The 20,326-nt window shown below is 45.5% G+C and overlaps 1 protein-coding gene across 7 annotated transcripts in view; it reads left to right on the top strand.

Annotated features, from left to right (window-relative positions):
• Positions 1 to 20,326, top strand: part of LOC146661410 (arf-GAP with Rho-GAP domain, ANK repeat and PH domain-containing protein 1) — a 26,176-nt gene extending 5,850 nt beyond the window's left edge. For 6 of the 7 annotated variants that reach the window (XM_085421462.1, XM_085421461.1, XM_085421465.1 and 3 more), the window contains exons 7-26: positions 448 to 552; positions 626 to 730; positions 1,092 to 1,152; positions 8,770 to 8,890; positions 9,099 to 9,363; positions 9,469 to 9,668; positions 10,679 to 10,764; positions 11,740 to 11,922; positions 12,014 to 12,082; positions 12,149 to 12,269; positions 13,417 to 13,473; positions 13,608 to 13,734; positions 15,569 to 15,668; positions 15,746 to 15,947; positions 16,339 to 16,384; positions 16,501 to 16,859; positions 16,942 to 17,151; positions 17,557 to 17,662; positions 19,736 to 19,877; positions 19,979 to 20,326. In XM_085421462.1, coding sequence (XP_085277588.1) covers positions 448 to 552; positions 626 to 730; positions 1,092 to 1,152; positions 8,770 to 8,890; positions 9,099 to 9,363; positions 9,469 to 9,668; positions 10,679 to 10,764; positions 11,740 to 11,922; positions 12,014 to 12,082; positions 12,149 to 12,269; positions 13,417 to 13,473; positions 13,608 to 13,734; positions 15,569 to 15,668; positions 15,746 to 15,947; positions 16,339 to 16,384; positions 16,501 to 16,859; positions 16,942 to 17,151; positions 17,557 to 17,662; positions 19,736 to 19,877; positions 19,979 to 20,023 — 2,710 coding nt within the window. In that variant the 3' untranslated portion in view covers positions 20,024 to 20,326. The remainder of the gene's footprint in view (positions 1 to 447; positions 553 to 625; positions 731 to 1,091; positions 1,153 to 8,769; positions 8,891 to 9,098; positions 9,364 to 9,468; positions 9,669 to 10,678; positions 10,765 to 11,739; positions 11,923 to 12,013; positions 12,083 to 12,148; positions 12,270 to 13,416; positions 13,474 to 13,607; positions 13,735 to 15,568; positions 15,669 to 15,745; positions 15,948 to 16,338; positions 16,385 to 16,500; positions 16,860 to 16,941; positions 17,152 to 17,556; positions 17,663 to 19,735; positions 19,878 to 19,978) is intronic. The other variant, XM_085421463.1, reaches the window with a different exon arrangement.

The raw sequence follows: 20,326 nt of genomic DNA, 5'->3' as shown, positions 1-20,326 counted from the left end.
ATCCTGATGTTTTGTCAAGTCGTGCGGCGTTCCTGAGGAACGCGAAAGGTGACCTTCCGTGTTCATATGGTACACGCCGGGTTATGGATGAAATCCAGTGACAGTCCTGCGGAAACAGACATTCCAGCCCTAAACCTTCTCTTATCCTTAACCATAACCTTGTTCCTAACCCTAACCAGCACTTTAATGACGTTAAATAGTGTTCTCCCAAGCGATTTTAGGAAAATGAACGAACATGTGTAGATTGAGTCCAAACAGTTCTCATACTATCTCATATTATATTTAGGAAAAAACGTAATATGTTGACGGTTTGTCACCTGGCGTGAAATGTTTTTGGGATGAGAACGTGTCGGTAAATTGTATCACTGTAGGGTTTACCTTACAATGTAAAGCTCCTTAAAGGGTTTGAACTATCTTTCTCATGGTGTCGTTGTGTTTGTTCTGCAGAATCTCGACTAATACTTCCTTTCGTTTGATACCTACTCGGCCGGCCCCGCCCCCTCCCAACACAGCAGGCCGATCAGGAAAATCTGTCAGACAGAAGACACCGAGGTAAACACAACTACGCACAACGCCTGCAAAACTAAATCGACCTTCAAAGTGTTAACGTGGGTGTGTCCTGCAGGGCGGCCACCATCCGAGTGTCAAGGAAGAAGGGCGCCAGCGGGAAACCTACTCCTCAGAGCCCTGTCGTCCGGGCAAGCTGGCTGGACGTCTGGAAAGGCTTCAGGTAATGTCAAGGCCATCACAGGTTTCACAAGTCGTGCTTTAGATTCACTCCAGGACAGAGTCGGCCTGGGCCTCAAAACCTAAAGGGTGTCCACAAAGACTAGGTTCTCGAGTGGTCCGTACTATCTACTGTTGGGATATTTATCATGTATCAGCACCTAAAGATCTTCATAAAAGGTTCTTCATTTTCTGGTCTTTTGGCCTCACCTGTCTCGTTCGCTGAAACAAAATCCCATTAGAAACTCATGTTTCCTATAGTATGAGCAGAACCAGCTAACCTGGGCTAATCAGGGGACCCAAAATCATGTGACTGCTTACTTGTCAGTTGAATGGATGATGAACTTGTTTTCTGCCTTTAACAGACATAATGTATTATGGGCGACGCTGGACGGACAGCTGATGTCTCTGTGGAAGAAACGCACAGTAAGCTGGCATCTCTCACCTGTCTCACTGTGTTATTTACCTCACTCTGTGTACCTGTCTCACTGTGTGGACCTATCAATTCAATTTTATTTATATAGCGCCAAATCACAACAACAGTCGCCTCAAGGCGCTTTATATTGTACAGTAGATAGAGAGAAAAACCCAACAATCATATGACCCCCTATGAGCAAGCACTTTGGCGACAGTGGGAAGGAAAAACTCCCTTTTAACAGGAAGAAACCTCCAGCAGAACCAGGCTCAGGGAGGGGCGGGGCCATCTGCTGTGATTGGTTGGGGTGAGAGAAGGAAGACAGGATAAAGACATGCTGTGGAAGAGAGACAGAGGTTAATAACAGATATGATTCAATGCAGAGAGGTCTGTTAACACATAGTGAGTGAGAAAGGTGACTGGAAAGGAAAAACCCAGTGCATCATGGGAATCCCCGGCAGCCTACGTCTATTGCAGCATAACTAAGGGAGGATTCAGGGTCACCTGGTCCAGCCCTAACTATATGCTTTAGCAAAAAGGAAAGTTTTAAGCCTAATCTTGAAAGTAGAGATAGTGTCTGTCTCCTGAATCCAAACTGGAAGCTGGTTCCACAGAAGAGGGGCCTGAAAACTGAAGGCTCTCCCTCCCATTCTACTTTTAAATACTCTAGGAACAACAAGTAGGCCTGCAGAGCGAGAGCGAAGTGCTCTAATAGGGTGATATGGTACTACAAGGTCATTAAGATAAGATGGGGGTAATGCCATCCAGAGTAAGAATCTGCTTAGATACCATATTTCTAGGCTTTTCAGGGCCGAGCACAATAACCTCAGTTTGATCTGAATTAAGAAGCAGAAAGTTAGCGGCCATCCAGGTCTTTATGTCTTTAAGACATTCCTGCAGTTTAACTCATTGGTGTGTGTTATCTGGCTTCATGGACAGATAGAGCTGGGTGTCATCAGCATAGCAGTGTAAATGTATGCTATGTCTTCTAATGATGCTGCCTAAGGGAAGCATGTATAATGTAAACAGAATTGGGCCTAGCACTGAACCCTGTGGAACTCCATAATTAACCTCAGTGTGTGAAGAGGACTCTCCATTTACATGCACAAACTGGAGTCTATTAGATAGATATGATACAAACCACTGCAGTGCAGTACCTGTAATACCTACAGCATGTTCTAATCGCTCTAATAGGATATTATGGTCGACAGTATCGAACGCTGCACTGAGGTCTAGCAGGACAAGCACAGAGATGAGTCCACTGTCAGAGGCCATAAGAAGATCATTTGTAACCTTCACTAAAGCTGTTTCTGTGCTGTGCTGAGCTCTGAAACCTGACTGAAACTCTTCAAATAAACCTCTGCAGATGATCTGTTAGCTGTTTGACAACTACTCTTTCAAGGATGTTTGATATGAAAGGAAGGTTGGAGATTGGCCTATAATTAGCTAAGACTGCTGGGTCTAGAGATGCTTTTTGAGTAAAGGTTTAACTACAGCCAGCTTGAAGGCCTGTGGTACATACAGTGGCTTGCAAAAGTATTGGGCCCCCTTGAACTTTTCCACATTTTGTCACATTACAGCCACAAACATGAATCAGTTTTATTGGAATTCCAGGTGAAGGACCAACACAAAGTGGTGCACACGTGAGAAGTGGAACGAAAATCATACATGATTCCAAACATTTTTTACAAATAAATAACTGCAAAGTGGGGTGTGCATAATTATTCAGCCCCTGAGTCAATACTTTGTAGAACCAGCTTTTGCTGCAGTTCCAGCTGCCAGTCTTTTAGGGTCTGTCTCTACCAGCTTTGCACATCTACAGACTGAAATCTTTGCCCATTCTTCTTTGAAACAGCTCCAGCTCAGTCAGATTAGATGGACAGCGTTTGTGAACAGCAGTTTTCAGATCTTGCCACAGATTCTTGATTGGATTTAGATCTGGACTTTGACTGGGCCAGTCTAACACATGGATATGTTTTGTTTTAAACCATCCCATTGTTGCCCTGGCTTTATGTTCAGGGTCGTTGATGCTGGAAGGTGAAGCTCCGCCCCAGTCTCAAGTCTTTTGCAGACTCCAAGAGGTTTTCTTCCAAGGTTGCCCTGTATTTGGCTCCATCCATTTTCCCATCAACTCTGACCAGCTTCCCTGTCCCTGCTGAAGAGAAGCCCCCCCAGAGCACGATGCTGCCACCACCATATCTGACAGTGGGGATGGTGTGTTCAGAGTGATGTGCAGTGTTAGTTTTCCACACATAGCGTTTTGCATTTTGGTCTCATCTGACCAGAGCAGCTTCTTCCACATGTTTGCTGTGTCCCCACATGGCTTGTGGCAAACTGCAAACAGGACTTCTTATGGTTTTCTGTTAACAATGGCTTTCTTCTTGCCGCTCTTCCATAAAGGCCAACTTTGTGCAGTGCACGACTAATAGTTGTCCTGTGGACAGATTCCCCCACCTGAGCTGTAGATCTCTGCAGCTCGTCCAGAGTCACCATGGGCCTCTTGGCTGCATTTCTGATCGGCGCTCTCCTTGTTCGGCCTGTGAGCTCCAGGCGACCGTGGCTCAGGGGGTTGGTAAGCGTATCTGTAACCAGAAGGTCGCCGGTTCAATCCCCGGGCTCTCTGTCCTGGTCGTTGTGTCCTTGGGCAAGACGCTTCACCTACTGCCTACTGGTGTTGGCCAGAGGGGCCGATGGCGCGATATGGCAGCCTCGCTTCTGTCAGTCTGCCCCAGGGCAGCTGTGGCTACAACTGTAGCTGCCTCCACCAGTGTATGAATGTGAGAGTGAATGAATAGTGGCATTGTAAAGCGCTTTGGGTGCCTTGAAAAGCGCTATATAAATGCAATCCATTATTATTAAATGTCTCAATAACTTTATCCCTGACCTGTCTGGTGTGTTCTTTGGACTTCATGGTGTTGTTGCTCCCAATATTCTCTTAGACAACCTCTGAGGCCGTCACAGAGCAGCTGTATTTGTACTGACATTAGATTACACACAGGTGCACTCTATTTAGTCATTAGCACTCATCAGGCAACGTCTATGTGCAACTGACTGCACTCAGACCAAAGGGGGCTGAATAATTACACACACCCCACTTTGCAGTTATTTATTTGTAAAAAATGTTTGGAGTCATGTTTGATTTTGGTTCCACTTCTCACGTGTGCACCACTTTGTGTTGGTCTTTCACGTGGAATTCCAATAAAACTGATTCATGTTTGTGGCTGTAATGTGACAAAATGTGGGAAAGTTCAAGGGGGCCCAATACTTTTGCAAGCCACTGTAGCTGATTATTAGAGATCGTAGTTACATGCGGCTGTCCTCTTGTTTGATGGCAGATACTCCCTTCACCCTGGCCAAAAAGGCCAAAATGACCAAAGAAAAAGTGGAAAACAGTTAAACATGAGAGGTTTTTGGACAAAGTTTGAGTTTTTTCCATTGTTTAAGCACTGCTTCCAGCCAAGAGTGATACCATATATGCCCCATAGCTGCAGAAAAGGCTAACATTGTTATTTAAAAAAAAAAAACAGCTAAAGCACCAGTTCAAGCACCGTTTAAGCACCGGCACCGTTTCAAAAGTACCCGTTTGGCACTGGCCTCGGATAAAACCTAAACGATACCCATCCCTAGTGGTGGGTGGGTTCTTTTACATTCTGAGAGAAGCCAATTGGGTCTAATAACAGATTAAATGCCATGTTGAGGCTGTCATTTTTAGCATGCACATTAGGGCTGCCACAAACGATTATTTTTGATCAGAGGCGGAGCCAGACATTTGAAACACCTGGGGCTTAGCCCAAAAGGGTGGTGGGATTTTTTTTTTCCGGGGGGGGGGGGGGGTTAGAAATGACTGAAAGATTAATAGGCTCTGTTTTGAGTTTTGTTCAAAAAAGAATGACTTCATAGAGGGAAAAATATATATCACATGTGCAGGACACCTTAAACTAGTTTTTTAATTAAGCAGCGAGGCAGAACAAAGTCGGGCTGTATCAAGACACGAGGACTAAACCCCAATTCAACCAGACCCAGAACTGATCCAGAATTAAAACAGGACTACAACAGTTCAAAATCAGGACTACTGAGGACTTAACCAAGACAGAACCACAATCAGAACTAGATGATAGTAGCACTGAAAATCATCAGACCTGCACTACACTTATTTTTTAATTCTACCAAAGTCCACTGTTTAGATTCAGAAAAGTTTATATAATTATTCATCCTTGTTGTGCAAACAAGCTGCAAAACTTAATAAATATAGAATTTGAAAAATAACAAACCTAAAAAGAAACACGAGGTACGAGATACATGAGGACCTGTGATACGGTGATACTTTTGGCAAACAACCATGTGACTAACAGGTGTGTCTCACCTGCTCTTGTTCCCTCTTTGTGCTGACAATCATCAAATCTACAGTTGAAACCAGATATTTACTCTTCAGATCAAAACACTTTTTTAATTGTAACATCAAATCAGACTAAATGTTTATTTTTTTAGATAAATATAAAAACATATTTGTTAACTTTCAGAGTAAAGAGAGAAACTGTCTGTATTTCTTGTAAATGGCACCAAATTGTATTCAAACTGAGCCACACTTATGGAGCTCCACAGTTCTGTTCCTGGTGTTTTGTTGACATCTCCTGATGTTCCCATGTCACAGAAACAGCCTCTGTGTTTTGCCTTATATGCATCCACAGCTGTGCCACCAGTTTACTCACATGGACTCTACGAACCAATCAGAAGCTTCTTCAGCTCAGAATGGAATCGTCTGCAGTTTCTTATTAATTAACAATAAACTTAGTGTACAGGGAGTGCAGAATTATTAGGCAAATGAGTATTTTGTCCACATCATCCTCTTCATGCATGTTGTCTTACTCCAAGCTGTATAGGCTCGAAAGCCTACTACCAATTAAGCATATTAGGTGATGTGCATCTCTGTAATGAGAAGGGGTGTGGTCTAATGACATCAACACCCTATATCAGGTGTGCATAATTATTAGGCAACGTCCTTTCCTTTGGCAAAATGGGTCAAAAGAAGGACTTGACAGGCTCAGAAAAGTCAAAAATAGTGACATATCTTGCAGAGGGATGCAGCAGTCTCAAACATGCAGAGCTTCTGAAGCGTGATCATCGAACAATCAAGCGTTTCATTCAAAATAGTCAACAGGGTCGCAAGAAGCGTGTGGAAAAACCAAGGCGCAAAATAACTGCCCATGAACTGAGAAAAGTCAAGCGTGCAGCTGCCAAGATGCCACTTGCTACCAGTTTGGCCATATTTCAGAGCTGCAACATCACTGGAGTGCCCAAAAGCACAAGGTGTGCAATACTCAGAGACATGGCCAAGGTAAGAAAGGCTGAAAGACGACCACCACTGAACAAGACACACAAGCTGAAACGTCAAGACTGGGCCAAGAAATATCTCAAGACTGGTTTTTCTAAGGTTTTATGGACTGATGAAATGAGAGTGAGTCTTGATGGGCCAGATGGATGGGCCCGTGGCTGGATTGGTAAAGGGCAGAGAGCTCCAGTCCCACTCAGACGCCAGCAAGGTGGAGGTGGAGTACTGGTTTGGGCTGGTGTCATCAAAGATGAGCTTGTGGGGCCTTTTCGGGTTGAGGATGGAGTCAAGCTCAACTCACAGTCCTACTGCCAGTTTCTGGAAGACACCTTCTTCAAGCAGTGGTACAGGAAGAAGTCTGCATCCTTCAAGAAAAACATGATTTTCATGCAGGACAATGCTCCATCACACGCGTCCAAGTACTCCACAGCATGGCTGGCAAGAAAGGGTATAAAAGAAGAAAAACTAATGACATGGCCTCCTTGTTCACCTGATCTGAACCCCATTGAGAACCTGTGGTCCATCATCAAATGTGAGATTTACAAGGAGGGAAAACAGTACACCTCTCTGAACAGTGTCTGGGAGGCTGTGGTTGCTGCTGCACGCAATGTTGATGGTGAACAGATCAAAACACTGACAGAATCCATGGATGGCAGGCTTTTGAGTGTCCTTGCAAAGAAAGGTGGCTATATTGGGCGCTGATTTGTTTTTGTTTTGTTTTTGAATGTCAGAAATGTATATTTGTGAATGTGGAGATGTTATATTGGTTTCACTGGTAAAAATAAATAATTGAAATGGGTATATATTTGTTTTTTGTTAAGTTGCCTAATAATTATGCACAGTAATAGTCACCTGCACACACAGATATCCCCCTAAAATAGCTAAAACTAAAAACAAACTAAAAACTACTTCCACAAACATTCAGCTTTGATATTAATGAGTTTTTTGGGTTCATTGAGAACATGGTTGTTGTTCAATAATAAAATTATTCCTCAAAAATACAACTTGCCTAATAATTCTGCACATCATCAATGTACTCCTACATTTGATCAAAGTGATGATAAATAGAAGCTCTGTCTCTCTTTATTCTGACATTTAACTGATTCAAAAGATGTTTCAACATTTATCTAAAACAAAAGTTTACTCTAAATTGATGTTGTACAGTAAAAATGTTTTATGTTTTCTCCCTAAAGTGTAAATATCTGGTTATAAATGTGAATATCCTGCTGTGTACTGAAACCCCTCTTGTTTTGCATAGAAATATACTGAACAACATACAAAGCATAATATATAAAATAACATTTACCTGAGTTTTTTCTTTGAAAGAAGCCTCTAATGTCCATTCTTATATTTCAGTACATAACTGAAACCGATTTAGTCGGGGAGGGTAAGAACTGAAAATATGAAATAAACACACGTAAGCTAAGACTCTGTAAAAAAAATTGCATTTGTTCGGCTTTTCATTTCGCCATTTGTTGATTCACTCGAAGAGCGAGTATTGGTCAAGTGATCAGTTTGATATCAATCTTTCGTGATGCACCGTCATATTTACATTATTTGTACAGTAGGAATGATTTGCTTTGGTACCTGCTCAAACTTAAGCTGGCTCCGTTTCTCCGACAGCGCACTCACAGGCAGCAGCTGCCCCGCCCCCTCGCTCAGTCGCTTAGTGCCTGAGCTCGGATCATACCAATATCAGGGGGGATTCATGCACAGTCGTAAATTCCCACAGTGTGCACTATGTGCTTCGAATATTGTGTGTACTTTTTGTTTTATACAGTTGTCAGCCAGACATCTAACTATGAAAAAATTACACTCCAAAATACCCCGGGCTTCTGACAAAACAACCCGGGCTTAAGCCCAGTAAGCCACCCCCACGCTCCGCCCCTGTTTTTGATAGTCGACTAATCAGATCATGCATGATTAGACATAAAACGTACAGCCAATTACAACCAGCATGAATCTGCTCTTATATTACTGTCATTAGCTCACAGCTTGAAGTGTTTAAGGTGCTAACTAACAATAAAGGGCAGATGACAGTTTATTAAACTTTTAATGAAATGTCCAGATTGTCTCGGTGGAGTTTAATGAATCGTCCGTCTGCTCCTTGCTGTCCAAAATATATCAGGACACTGGTGTAAACTCTCGACGATCTCACACTTCTGTTTTATCAGTTTTCTGTTTGACGTTTATTCAGCTGTGTGAAAACGAAGGAGGAACCCACCCATTAATAGAGTTTTATTTTATCTAATCTAATGACTTCAGCCAAAGCGATTTACTCGTTTGCTTTGCTCTTTAGGACCGGTTCAGCGAGGTGTTGTTTCATGTCTCCAGTATCACCAACGTGAAGAAACTGGACAAAGGCAGATTCTCTGTTTACTTCAGGAAGAAGCATTATGACTTCATGGCTCATAGTGAAGGTAAGAACAGTGACTCTTCTGGTTTCTACTGGATTCTACTGACCCAACACAGGAAGACGACTGGGGACAGCTCCTACCAGATTGGTCAAACCTGCCTTTGTTTTATAGCGTGAGCGATTTTAGCACGATTATAAAAGAGACCCGCGGTCTCGGCTTCCCTGTTTCACGCCTCTCATATTTTTTCTGCTTGATTCTGTTTGTCTATCAGAGGTTCAGGACGGTTGGGTCACTTCTCTTCTCGCCACTCGAGGCAATCCAAGCCCCACCCCCCCAGAACTCCATGGACAAATCACCCTTAAGGACCCGCGGGGTCGTGCTTATGCTGCCCTCTGGGGTCATGACCTTTGGATTTACCCTAACAAGGAGGGCTTCCAGCTGGGTGTGGCCTCGTATACCGTCCCCCTGAATGTGGCCTCGGTCAAATCGACGGGGAAACACTCGTTTAGCCTCATCACTCCATACAAGACCTTCAAGTAAACCCCCGTCTGTGTGTCTGCTTGTCGGTCCATACCTGTATGGTGTTTATTTGTTTGCTAAAATTATATCCTCCTCTCTTTAACCCCGCCCCCTACCTACAGCCTGTCTGTTGATTCGTCCAAGGATCTGTCCGTCTGGGTGGACAGGCTGTCTTCAAGTATCCAGAGCGCTCTGTCCTGCTGTCAGGTGGCGCTGCGTCTCTGGGAACACCCGTACAACAAGGTGTGCGGGGACTGTGGTGCGGCCAATCCGGAGTGGGCCTCGGTCAATCTGCTGCTGGTCATATGTCAGCACTGTGCAGGTATGACAGCACACCTGGTACACGTTAAGATTATTAATGCAGAGGGTTGTGTAACAGCAGAATGAGACGCATCGATGTGAACCTTTTCAGGATTCAAACGATCGTTGGTCACGGACGTAAAGAAGCAACATTACCCAGGACTTATGTCAGAACACAAGTATGAAAAAGGCAGAAAATAAAAATATTGAGGAAAATATGTAACACAAAATCGATTTTAATCTACCAAAACAAAGGCACAGATTCATGTCCAAGAGACCGGACCTCCCTGTGCTGTTTTTAAAAGATCAGAGACTCAGAGCTGTCCTCTTAAGAATCTGGATGCTGTGAATGAGCAAATATAACCAGGTGCAGAAGATCCTCCAAAGTGCCATTAAAGGCCCAGAAGAGAAACCAACAAACACTGTTGTAAGATCTCGGTGATATCACAGGAGTAGCATACGTCCAAACCAACAGAGCAGAAAGCTCTGAGATAAAGAAAGAAGGTAAAGAAACAAAACCAAATGTGAGCCTGACTCACTGACTGTTAGCTGGAACAGTTTATATGATGCTGATTAAATGAAACGATACCAGCGTTCCAGTTTCACCACTGCCAATAAAACGTGTGCAGTCTGAGGGAAACACACCTGTCAATAAAACTCACCTGCTGATAACACACACCTGTAGACTGTTGATACACTGTGATCACTGTGAAAACACAACCTTCACACATTTTCTTTTCTGTTGTTAAATAGAAAAAATATTTGAGGACTAAAGCACTGGGCAGCAACCCTATCCTCACTTTTTCATTCTTATTCACAGTCTTGTAAATACTATATTCATTCATTTATTTATTCATTTCATTTTTTCTTTGTTTAAAATTTATTGTACATACTTATCCTCTTAAAATTGCCCTTTTTTCACTTGTAGTGAATTGGTTTGTATACAGTTTTTGTTGTTCGAAAGCACAATGACAACAAAGATTCTGAGATTCTGTAAAACCCACTGAACGCAAAATGCTAACATGTTCTCAGGTCACCATCGAGGCCTGGGCAGCAACCTGTCGAAGGTGCGCAGTTTAAGGATGGACAATAAAATCTGGACTGAACCATTGATACAGGTGAGTGGGTGGGGATTGAACACAGTGCAACACAAACACAGTCCCAGTTCAGCCAGCCAGTTAGCAGCTACAGCTGCCTTTGTCACCACCCACTGTTGTTATGATCTATCAGGTCTTTAAGTGATGACGTGATGAAACCTGCTACTCTGCGTTTAATAAGGCTGTTGTGTTTTTAACATGTTTTAATGCTTTGTATCTGGTTCTATTTATTCTCAAAAGCCCCTAAAAACAGTCACTGATCACGGTCGGCCTCTCTCAGTTTTTATCACCACTGTTCATTTTAAAGCTCAGTTTTTAAAACCTTAGGATGTAACTGCAGCCCATGCAGCAGTATATGAATGACTAACTATTGTGGATGGATTATCTCAGTTGTTCTCCGTTTACAGCATCCTGCCATGCGATTGCATTTGTCCCTGATCATCGGGAACTTTTATTGAGTGGGAAAAAAGTTTATGCTATGCTAACATAGCTGTGTCGCTAGCGGTCACGTAGCACATCATTATATACCAGCTAGCCAAACTAAAGTAACCCTACAAACGTCACTGCTGTTTAGTTTTCTGTCTTCATTTATTTCAGAAGCGATAGCAGAGCTGTACGTTTGAATTTGTTTTAGAAATCTCTCAGTCGGGACAGGCTATATTATATTTAGACGGAAACTAGCAAGCTAACTCCCTGCTAACTTCTAACTCTGTTAAGTTTAATAAATTCAATTTTCATGGATGCCTGAACGTTAAACTTAACCGTTACACCTGGAAGAGCAGCCACAGTGACCGTTTGGCTTATGGACCTGCAGCTGAGTCTGGGCCCAGACACGGCTAATGACGTCAGACTTAAAGACCGGATAGAGACCAGTTTTTTAGTCTCAGGCTGTAAACATGTTTATTTCTGCTGTAGAGTTTTAACATTGGAGTCAATGCTGCCTCTGCTGGACATTATGGAAACTGCAGTTAACTTTTACCTTCAATCTTCTGCCAGCTGTTCGTTACCTATGGTAACCAGCTGGCAAATCAGGTGTGGGCTCCAGCGGTGCCAGCGGCAGAGCAGCTCCGCCCAGAGTCCACAGATGAGGAGAGGTCAAAGTTCATAAAGGATAAATACAGCAGGGGGCGCTACAGACGAGTGCACGCTCTGGCCTCATTTCCCTCCATGATGGAGCAGGTCTGACCCAGAATCAGCTCAGCCACCGCACACGCTCAGAGGCGTTACACAGGTGTCATATGTGTGACAGGTGTGTGTGTTTGTGTTTCAGAGGCTGTATCAGGTGGTCTGCACTGACGACGTGGAGGAAACGATGTCTCTGATCTGCTCCGGAGCAAAGGTACTGTCCTGTGTTCATGATGCTCGTTAAGCTTATTAAACATTTATAACACACTCCCTTCTTCAGCTGAGGCTCTCACCTGTGCAGGTGTCTTCATCAGACCCACAGACCCCCTCCCTCATCCTGCTGGCAGAGCGAGCCAATCAGGCTCTGCAGACCGAGCTGCTGCGAGTCAACGAGTACACAGGTAACACACACACAAAGGTAACACACACTCACACTCACACACACAAAGGTCACACACACACACAAAGGTCACACACACACACAAAGGTCACACACACACACTCACGCACACACAGGTCACACACACACACACTCACTCACACACAGGTCACACACACACACAGGTCACACACACACACACTCACACACACACAGGTCACACACACACACACTCACTCACACAAAGGTCACACACACACACAAAGGTCACACACACACACTCACGCACACACAGGTCACACACACACACACTCACACACACACAGGTCACACACACACACAAAGGTCACACACACACACACTCACTCACACACAGGTCACACACACACACACTCACTCACACACAGGTCACACACACACACAAAGGTCACACACACACACACTCACTCACACAAAGGTCACACACACACACTCACGCACACACAGGTCACACACACACACAAAGGTCACACACACACACTCACGCACACACAGGTCACACACACACACAAAGGTCACACACACACACTCACTCACACAAAGGTCACACACACACACTCACGCACACACAGGTCACACACACACACACTCACGCACACACAGGTCACACACACACACAAAGGTCACACACACACACTCACGCACACACAGGTCACACACACACACAAAGGTCACACACACACACTCACTCACACAAAGGTCACACACACACACTCACGCACACACAGGTCACACACACACACTCACGCACACACAGGTCACACACACACACACACACACACAAAGGTCACACACACACACTCACGCACACAAAGGTCACACACACACACTCACGCACACACAGGTCACACACACACACTCACGCACACACAGGCCACACACACACACACACACACACAAAGGTCACACACACACACTCACTCACACACACACAGGTCACACACACACACACACACACACACAAAGGTCACACACACACACTCACTCACACACAGGTCACACACACACACAAAGATCACACACTCGCACACAGATAACACACACACACACACAAAGGTAACACACACACACAGGTGACAGTAAATGCTGATCTGAGCTCACCTGCCGCTCTGTGTGTGTTCTGTGCTCAGAAGTCCCGCCTCACCAGCCGCTGGCAGGTAGAAGGAGGTTGGACTCCGCCCCCTCAGGTATGCAGTTCAAATGAATCCAGGTGCCCTCGCAGAGATCAAAACGCTGTACATGAATATGAATGTGGTGACATGTCAGAGTCTCTTTGATCCACCCAAACATCAGCAAACACTCACCTGTGTCATCTGTGCAGGTGAGGAGAAGGAGGAGCTTCACGGGAAACTGGAGGATGATCGTTTTCTCTTCTCGCTAGAAAACGAATCAGCAGCCTGCGACGTGCTCGACCTGCGAGAAGTCCTGTCTGTCTTCCTCAAAGACGGGTAAATATGCAGTACTAATACCTCTGGTACCACAAGTACTGCAGTACCTCACAGTAATACTGCGTTTTAGAGGTTTTAGCAGAAAAACACCTGACTGACCACAGGCTGTGTCTGAAAGGCGGAAGCCACCTTGATGAGGCCACGCCTCTGTGAATGTTTTTTTGTGAACTTTGAACTCATTCATGGTGATGTCAGCAATGATGTAAAGCTCAACCATCAGTGGCCGGGGTCACGCGGCACACCTGTCAGCTGGTTTGGGACACCTCAGTGTCAGAGCAGGAGGAAGTGGAGGGAGAGCTCGGGGTGTCTCTGCTACGACTGTCAGGAAATTCAGTCCGTTGCACAGTGTGAGGCAGAAGCTGCGTCCCTGTCCCGGGTCACCTGTCTGTTGGACAGTGTTTCCTCCGGGCCGACCCGAACTCGTTCAGAGGTAACGCCATGACAGAATCAACCACCTGCGGCCTCAGCTCTCTACTGCAGCTTCAGCACTGGAGGTGTGGAGCGTGGCCCGCTCCGAGTCAGTGGACCCAGGACGCTGTCAGCGAGCCCGAGCACTGCCCCAGGCTCCTTCAGGGTCCTTCATTTCATCAAAGGGTAGCTCTGAATCACTCAGGACCAGTTTGTTTGGGGACATCCTAAATCATCTGCACGATGTGTGGATAGAAGAAAGCATCCAACAGATTTAGTGCAGGACACACGGGACTGAGCTCAGACCACTGCCAGCGCCAAAGCTACACCAAAGCAACACGCTGAGCTCGTTACACACAACCGGTGAACGTTTTACATCACAGGAAGTTCCCACAAACAAAACAGGAAGCTCAGGGCAGCCAACTCTGACACTGCAGCTCCCTCTGCTGGACACATCTATTCACTGCAAACACCTACAAACCGACTCAAACAGCAAAGCTGAAAGAATCAGTCCTTTCATATGGTTACCAAGGCAACAGAAAAACAAAGTGACTGGCTCCTCAGCTCTTATTGTTACTCTGCAGACGAGTCCTAGCTCCAGGGTGTTTGTGTTCAGGTATCAGCTGCTGTGTCTGAGGTGGAGGTGTGGCCTATCCCAGCTGTCATAGGACGGGAGGCGGGGTCACCTGGGCAGCTCACCTGTCTGTCACAGTACTTTTATAAGAACCATCAATAATAATCATAAACTGTTAGTTTACTGGGGCAGCACAGTGGCACGGTGGTTAGCACTGTTGCCGCACAGCAAGAAGGTCCTGAGTTCAATTCCACCATCAGGTCTCTCTGTGTGGAGTTTGCATGTTCTCCCCGTGTTTGCGTGGGTTCCCTCCGGGTACTCCGGCTTCCTCCCACCGTCCAAAGACATGCAGCTTGTGGGGATAGGTTAATCGGATAATCCAAATTGTCACTAGGTGTGAATGTGCGAGTGAACGTGAGTGCGACTGGTTGTTTGTCCCTGTGTGTTGGACCTGCGACAGACTGGCGACCTGTCCAGGGTGTACCCCGCCTCTCGCCCTATGACAGCTGGGATAGGCTCCAGCGCCCCCGCGACCCTGAAAAGGATATGCGGAAGCGAATTGATGGATGTTAGTTTACTAATGTCATAATGAATCTTTACTCTGATCTATGACATCATAACAGCCTGCCTACTTACAGGTCCTTTAAACCAGGTGTGATAAACATCAGCACCTCTACAGGTCATCCAGAAGATGTTCTACAGGCTGGTTATTAAGCCTGATAAATGAAGTATATCAAGTATAAATGTTGCATATTAGCGGTACAAAAACATCACCGAGGGCATTTATTATTGAGGGTTACAGTGTGTCTCTGTGATGAAGATGACCGAACCATACCTGCTGCTGTGTTTCAGCCGAGCTCATCAGTTTGAGATCGTCACACTCACAGATCAGCTGATCTGTGCAGCTGACAGCAGGGAGGGGCTGTCGGACCACCTGGTCCATATTCTGAAGGTAATGTTGGTTTGGGTCAGACTTTTCCTCTAAATCCACAGCTCAGGTCCTCTGACTGACTGAATTCATGTTTCCAGGTGATTCTTCCAGGGGGCGTGTCTTATGCTGAGGTGGGCGGAGCCTCCGCAGTCAGTAAAGTGTGTATTGTAGAATTGGGCAGAGCTTCCAATCATCCAGAGGCCTGGCTGCTGCTTTGGGAGGATGGAGTCAGCATTCACCCTGTCCACAGAGAATCCCATGAGTCTCTCACAATTGATCTGGGCATGCTCAGTCACCACGGTAACAGTCTGTCTTATGAGTATGCGTCTGTATGTTGTTTTGTTCAGTAGATGTTGAGGGAACACATATTGATCTGTTTGAGTGCTTTCTTGTTGGAAATGTTTTCCACCCATGACTGGATGTTGGTCCTGCAGCTGACGGTTATTCCGTGTGTAAATGTTTTCATTCACACACACTCGTGTAGTTTATTCTTTGATTATCGGTCTGGTGTCACCATCTCTGCCCTACACAGCCTGAACTCTCCGAGCAGCTTTCAGGCTTCTTTGCATTCGGAGCTCTTCTGTGGCTGTCGGCATTGTGTTGTGTGTATCTGCTGAAATCAGTCAGGCTGCTGATGAATGTGAGGACACTTTGATATCATTGACCAGTCTGGCTTTAACTCCTCTTACAGAAATGGATCCATCTGAAAACATCGTCACCATGGCAACTGCAGACAGGTGTGCAGCATCACTCTATAACATCTTCATTAAAACTAATGATGTGAATTCAGAGCTTCTGATTGGCTGACACCACCACAGATATATGTGACATCACAGCTGGTTTCTCTCCTCAGGAGGGTGTCGTTGCGTTTCGAAGAGCAATACAGCTGTCGGTCCTGGTTCACCCACCTTCAAAGAGCTCTAGCCAATCAGAGCCCAGCCGTGCCACGTCCTCCTGCAGCCAATCAGAGCCCAGCCGTGCCACGTCCTCCTGCAGCCAATCAGAGCCCAGCCGTGCCACGTCCCCTTGCAGCCAATCAGAGCCCAGCCGTGCCACGTCCTCCTGCAGCCAATCAGAGCCCAGCCGTGCCCCATCCTCCTGCGGCCAATCAGAGCTCAGTTTCTTGGTCTCTGTACCCTGTGATGGATGTGCAGCTGAGAGGTTCGGTACCGCCGGCCATCGAGCGCTGCATCTCCCACATCACCACCTACGGTGAGCCGAGGTCACCATGCCGACACAGTGACAGGCAGCAAAGCATCATGGGATACTTCTAATGCAGCATTTTCTCTCTCAGGTCTGAAGGTTGAGGGCGTGTACCGGCGCTGCGGTCTCGCTTCAAAAGTCAGCCAGTTGGTGGAGGCCTTGATTATATCACCAAACTCCGCCCCCCTGGAGAGTCATGAGCAGGGCGTGCTAGATGCTGGCTCCGCCCTCAAACAATATGTCCGCCGGCAAGAGAGTCTGATTCCCAACGGAGCCCAAGGGCAGTGGCTGCAGGCTGCAGGTACACGAAGAACTACTGTCTGAGCTACTACTACATGTAGTACTGCTGTCTGTAGAGCTGCTGCAGTATCTGTACTGTAGTACTAATAGCAGTAACCTCTGCAGAAACTGCAAAAACATCAGAGACCTTATATGAGCCGCTATTAGCCCTCCTGAAAAGTACTGCAGTTTTTCTGAGTGAAGTAACTGTAACCCGACGCAACAGGAAAACTGTGTAACACTAAAATATTTATATATTTGTCTCCAGAACAGAAAAAGCATGTACTGTAAAGAGTTATCTTATCTTATCTTATCTTATCTTATCTTATCTTACTGCAGTATAACCGTAGTACTACTGACAGTATCCTGACAGCAGTGATACTGCAGTAGTCGTAGTACTCTCCCTAACAGCCTGTTTGTCTCTCAGGTGTGTCAGACGAGAAACGCAGGTTTAAGGAGTACAGACGGTTACTACGGCAACTTCCTGATGACAACCGAGCGACCCTGAATGCCCTGTTTGGACACTTCTACATGTAACACACACACTCTCACACACACACAGAATCAGAGCAGTTTATTTAAAACAGTAACAGTAACTAACATTAATGTTACACACAGATATGTGTTGTTCAGTGGTGCATTATGGGTAATCTCAGTCCTGCACTGAGCGTGCTCCTGTGACAGCACGTCATGGAGTGGGTGGGAGGTCCAGCACTGTCCTTATCTTAGACAACATCCGCCTCTCTGACACCACCCTAAGGCAGTCCAGCTCCCCTCATGGCTCCTGTCAGTGGGCGGGATCTATCAGGGAGCAGGTGAACATGTTGGCGTCAGAAACAGGAAACACAGCGTCTTTGAGGCGTTCCCACTCTGCAGTTGACCAGCGGTGAAACAGCCAGAGAGTCGCGATGAGGGTGGTGGTGGTGGGGCGGGACCTGGGAAGATGATCGATCCTACAGATGAGCTGCTGACAGAAAGGTGTCCAGCACACAGAGCACTGCAGTAATTAGGCAGGAACACTGACGCTGCACCCTCTCTAATGTCCAGCAGGGGGCGTCGACCTGCCCAGTTTAAACTGTTTCCTGTCTAACTGAATAAAGTAAAAAGTTCATTTTGAACATTTTGGACTCGGAGTCACAGAGGAACACGAAGTGGAAGTTCATTGGACAACGACTCAGTCAGTCAGTTTCTCAGTCAGCCCCGCCCCCTCGCTACTTACAGTTCCTGAGTCTGGCAGCAGGGGGTGTAAGACGTAGTTTCAGAGCTCGTGTTTGCCTCTGTCTCACCTGAGATCACCTGACAGTGTCACCTGATCACACTCACGTCCCACTAGGAGAATCTCTCAGACTAACACTTCACCCCCCGTTTATCAGAGTCACAGTGGTAAATGCTTCATGTTTGCTCTTTAATGTCATTACCTGGACTGTAGAGCTGGGCGATATAAGATTTCTTCATATCACGATATGTTTTTTTCATTTCAGGCGATAACGATATCTATCACGATATCAGCCAAATAACTATATTTGTAAGATTTAAATGTGCCGTTGCTCACAAGTAAAATGTGAAATAATCAGCAGCTTGTTTTTATTTAAATATTTATTTCCCATAATAAGTTCAACAGGGTAGATGTACTTAAGGAACATGAGACTTTTTCAGATAAATAAAGGCAAATATTGCAAACTACACAAAAGGCAGCCGCTAAAGTGTTTAAGTTTCAAAATAGAACAAATAAACAGACTAAATTGTCAATTCCACTTAGAAACAAAATATTAATTCTAAAAATAAATCTTAGTTTGTTTTACAGAAGAACAGACAAAACTGACTAACTTTTGTCAATATCAAATAAACTGAGAACTAAAAGGAAATTCTCAATCTCTCCTTGTTGCATAGCTGAGCTTTTCAAACAGCTGTAACAGTTACTTTAGTCTGACAAAAGCCGGATGACGAATTAGCGCTTCCAGTCAGAAATTGAGCTGCACTGGCTTATTGTATTTCCAGACTTGCTTTCGGCACATTTACAGTGCGGCTACTCTGTTTGACTTGAAATAGCCGAAATACCTTCACACTACGGAACTTCTGTGGCTCTTCCGTTCCACAATCTCTCCGGCGTTGGAACCATCATCTGTTTTCTCTTCGGTAACCTTCGGTCACGCTCTCGGTTGATCTTTCTCTAGTCGGCACGCTCATTTCCTCCATTACCCGGGTGGCACGGCGGCTGGCTGCTTCCCAAACAAATACACGTGTGCGGCTTGGCACGCGTGCTGTACGTAACAAGTCACGTGACGCTGCGGCTGTGATTGGTTCGGCTCTGCGCTACTTAATTTGGATTGGCTGTTCTTTTTCTTTTTTTAAGAGGACAAGAGCGGTGAGGCCTATCACAATAGTTTAACTTTTCTATCGAGAAAACGTTATTTTACATATCGTATCGTTCTATCGCCCAGCTCCACTGCACTGACGTGCAGGTAGGAGGGCTGGAGTCACCTGAGTTTGAATCGAACGCTGATGGAACCTGTTAATATGATTTATTTAGTCTGATCATGAACACAGTGAATGAAACCAGCACACAGAACATCACCTGCTCACTGACTCCTCCCTCTCTCCCTCAGGGTTCAGGTGTTCTCTCAGGTGAACAAGATGTCGGCCCATAACCTGGCTGTGGTCCTGGTCCCGTCCCTCTTCCAGGCCATGAACCAGGACTTGATCACCCTCACTAGAGAGTTCATCATCCACCACACCCTGCTCTTCCTCGTAAGTTTGCTGCTTCCTGTTTCCTGTTTCTACGACGAGTTTGGGCTCAGCTGATCCAGCTAACCCAGAGAAAGCCTGACTGATGTGACGTTTGTGTGCAGACCCCAGACTCGGCTCAGAGGCAGGAGCAGACCACTGTCTTCTGATGAAGATCAGCCCGTTTCTTTTAGCTTACTGTGAATCTTTTGGGATGTTGAGGAAACTGTTGTTATTGAAATCACTGACCAATCACTGTCTACTTCCTGTTTCCTGTCAGTTGAACTACGGCTATCAGAGAGAATGATTACTGCTGGCTGCTCTTTACGGTGGTTGTTAAATGAATGTTAATGTGAGGCTCTGCAGCTGAGCGGGGTGTACCACTGTGTAAGCTGAGCACTCACTTTATGAAATGTTATCTTTAAATCTGCAAATAAAACTGAAACTGAACATTTAATAAAATCTGCATTAAA

Source organism: Rhamphochromis longiceps, linkage group LG10 (genome assembly GCF_057381845.1).
Source record: "Rhamphochromis longiceps isolate RC_006_pf linkage group LG10, R_longiceps_female_GT1.1, whole genome shotgun sequence".
Classification (NCBI taxonomy): domain Eukaryota; kingdom Metazoa; phylum Chordata; class Actinopteri; order Cichliformes; family Cichlidae; genus Rhamphochromis; species Rhamphochromis longiceps.
The sequence above is the reverse complement of the archived record's forward strand: the minus strand, read 5'-3'. Positions and strand labels throughout refer to the sequence as shown.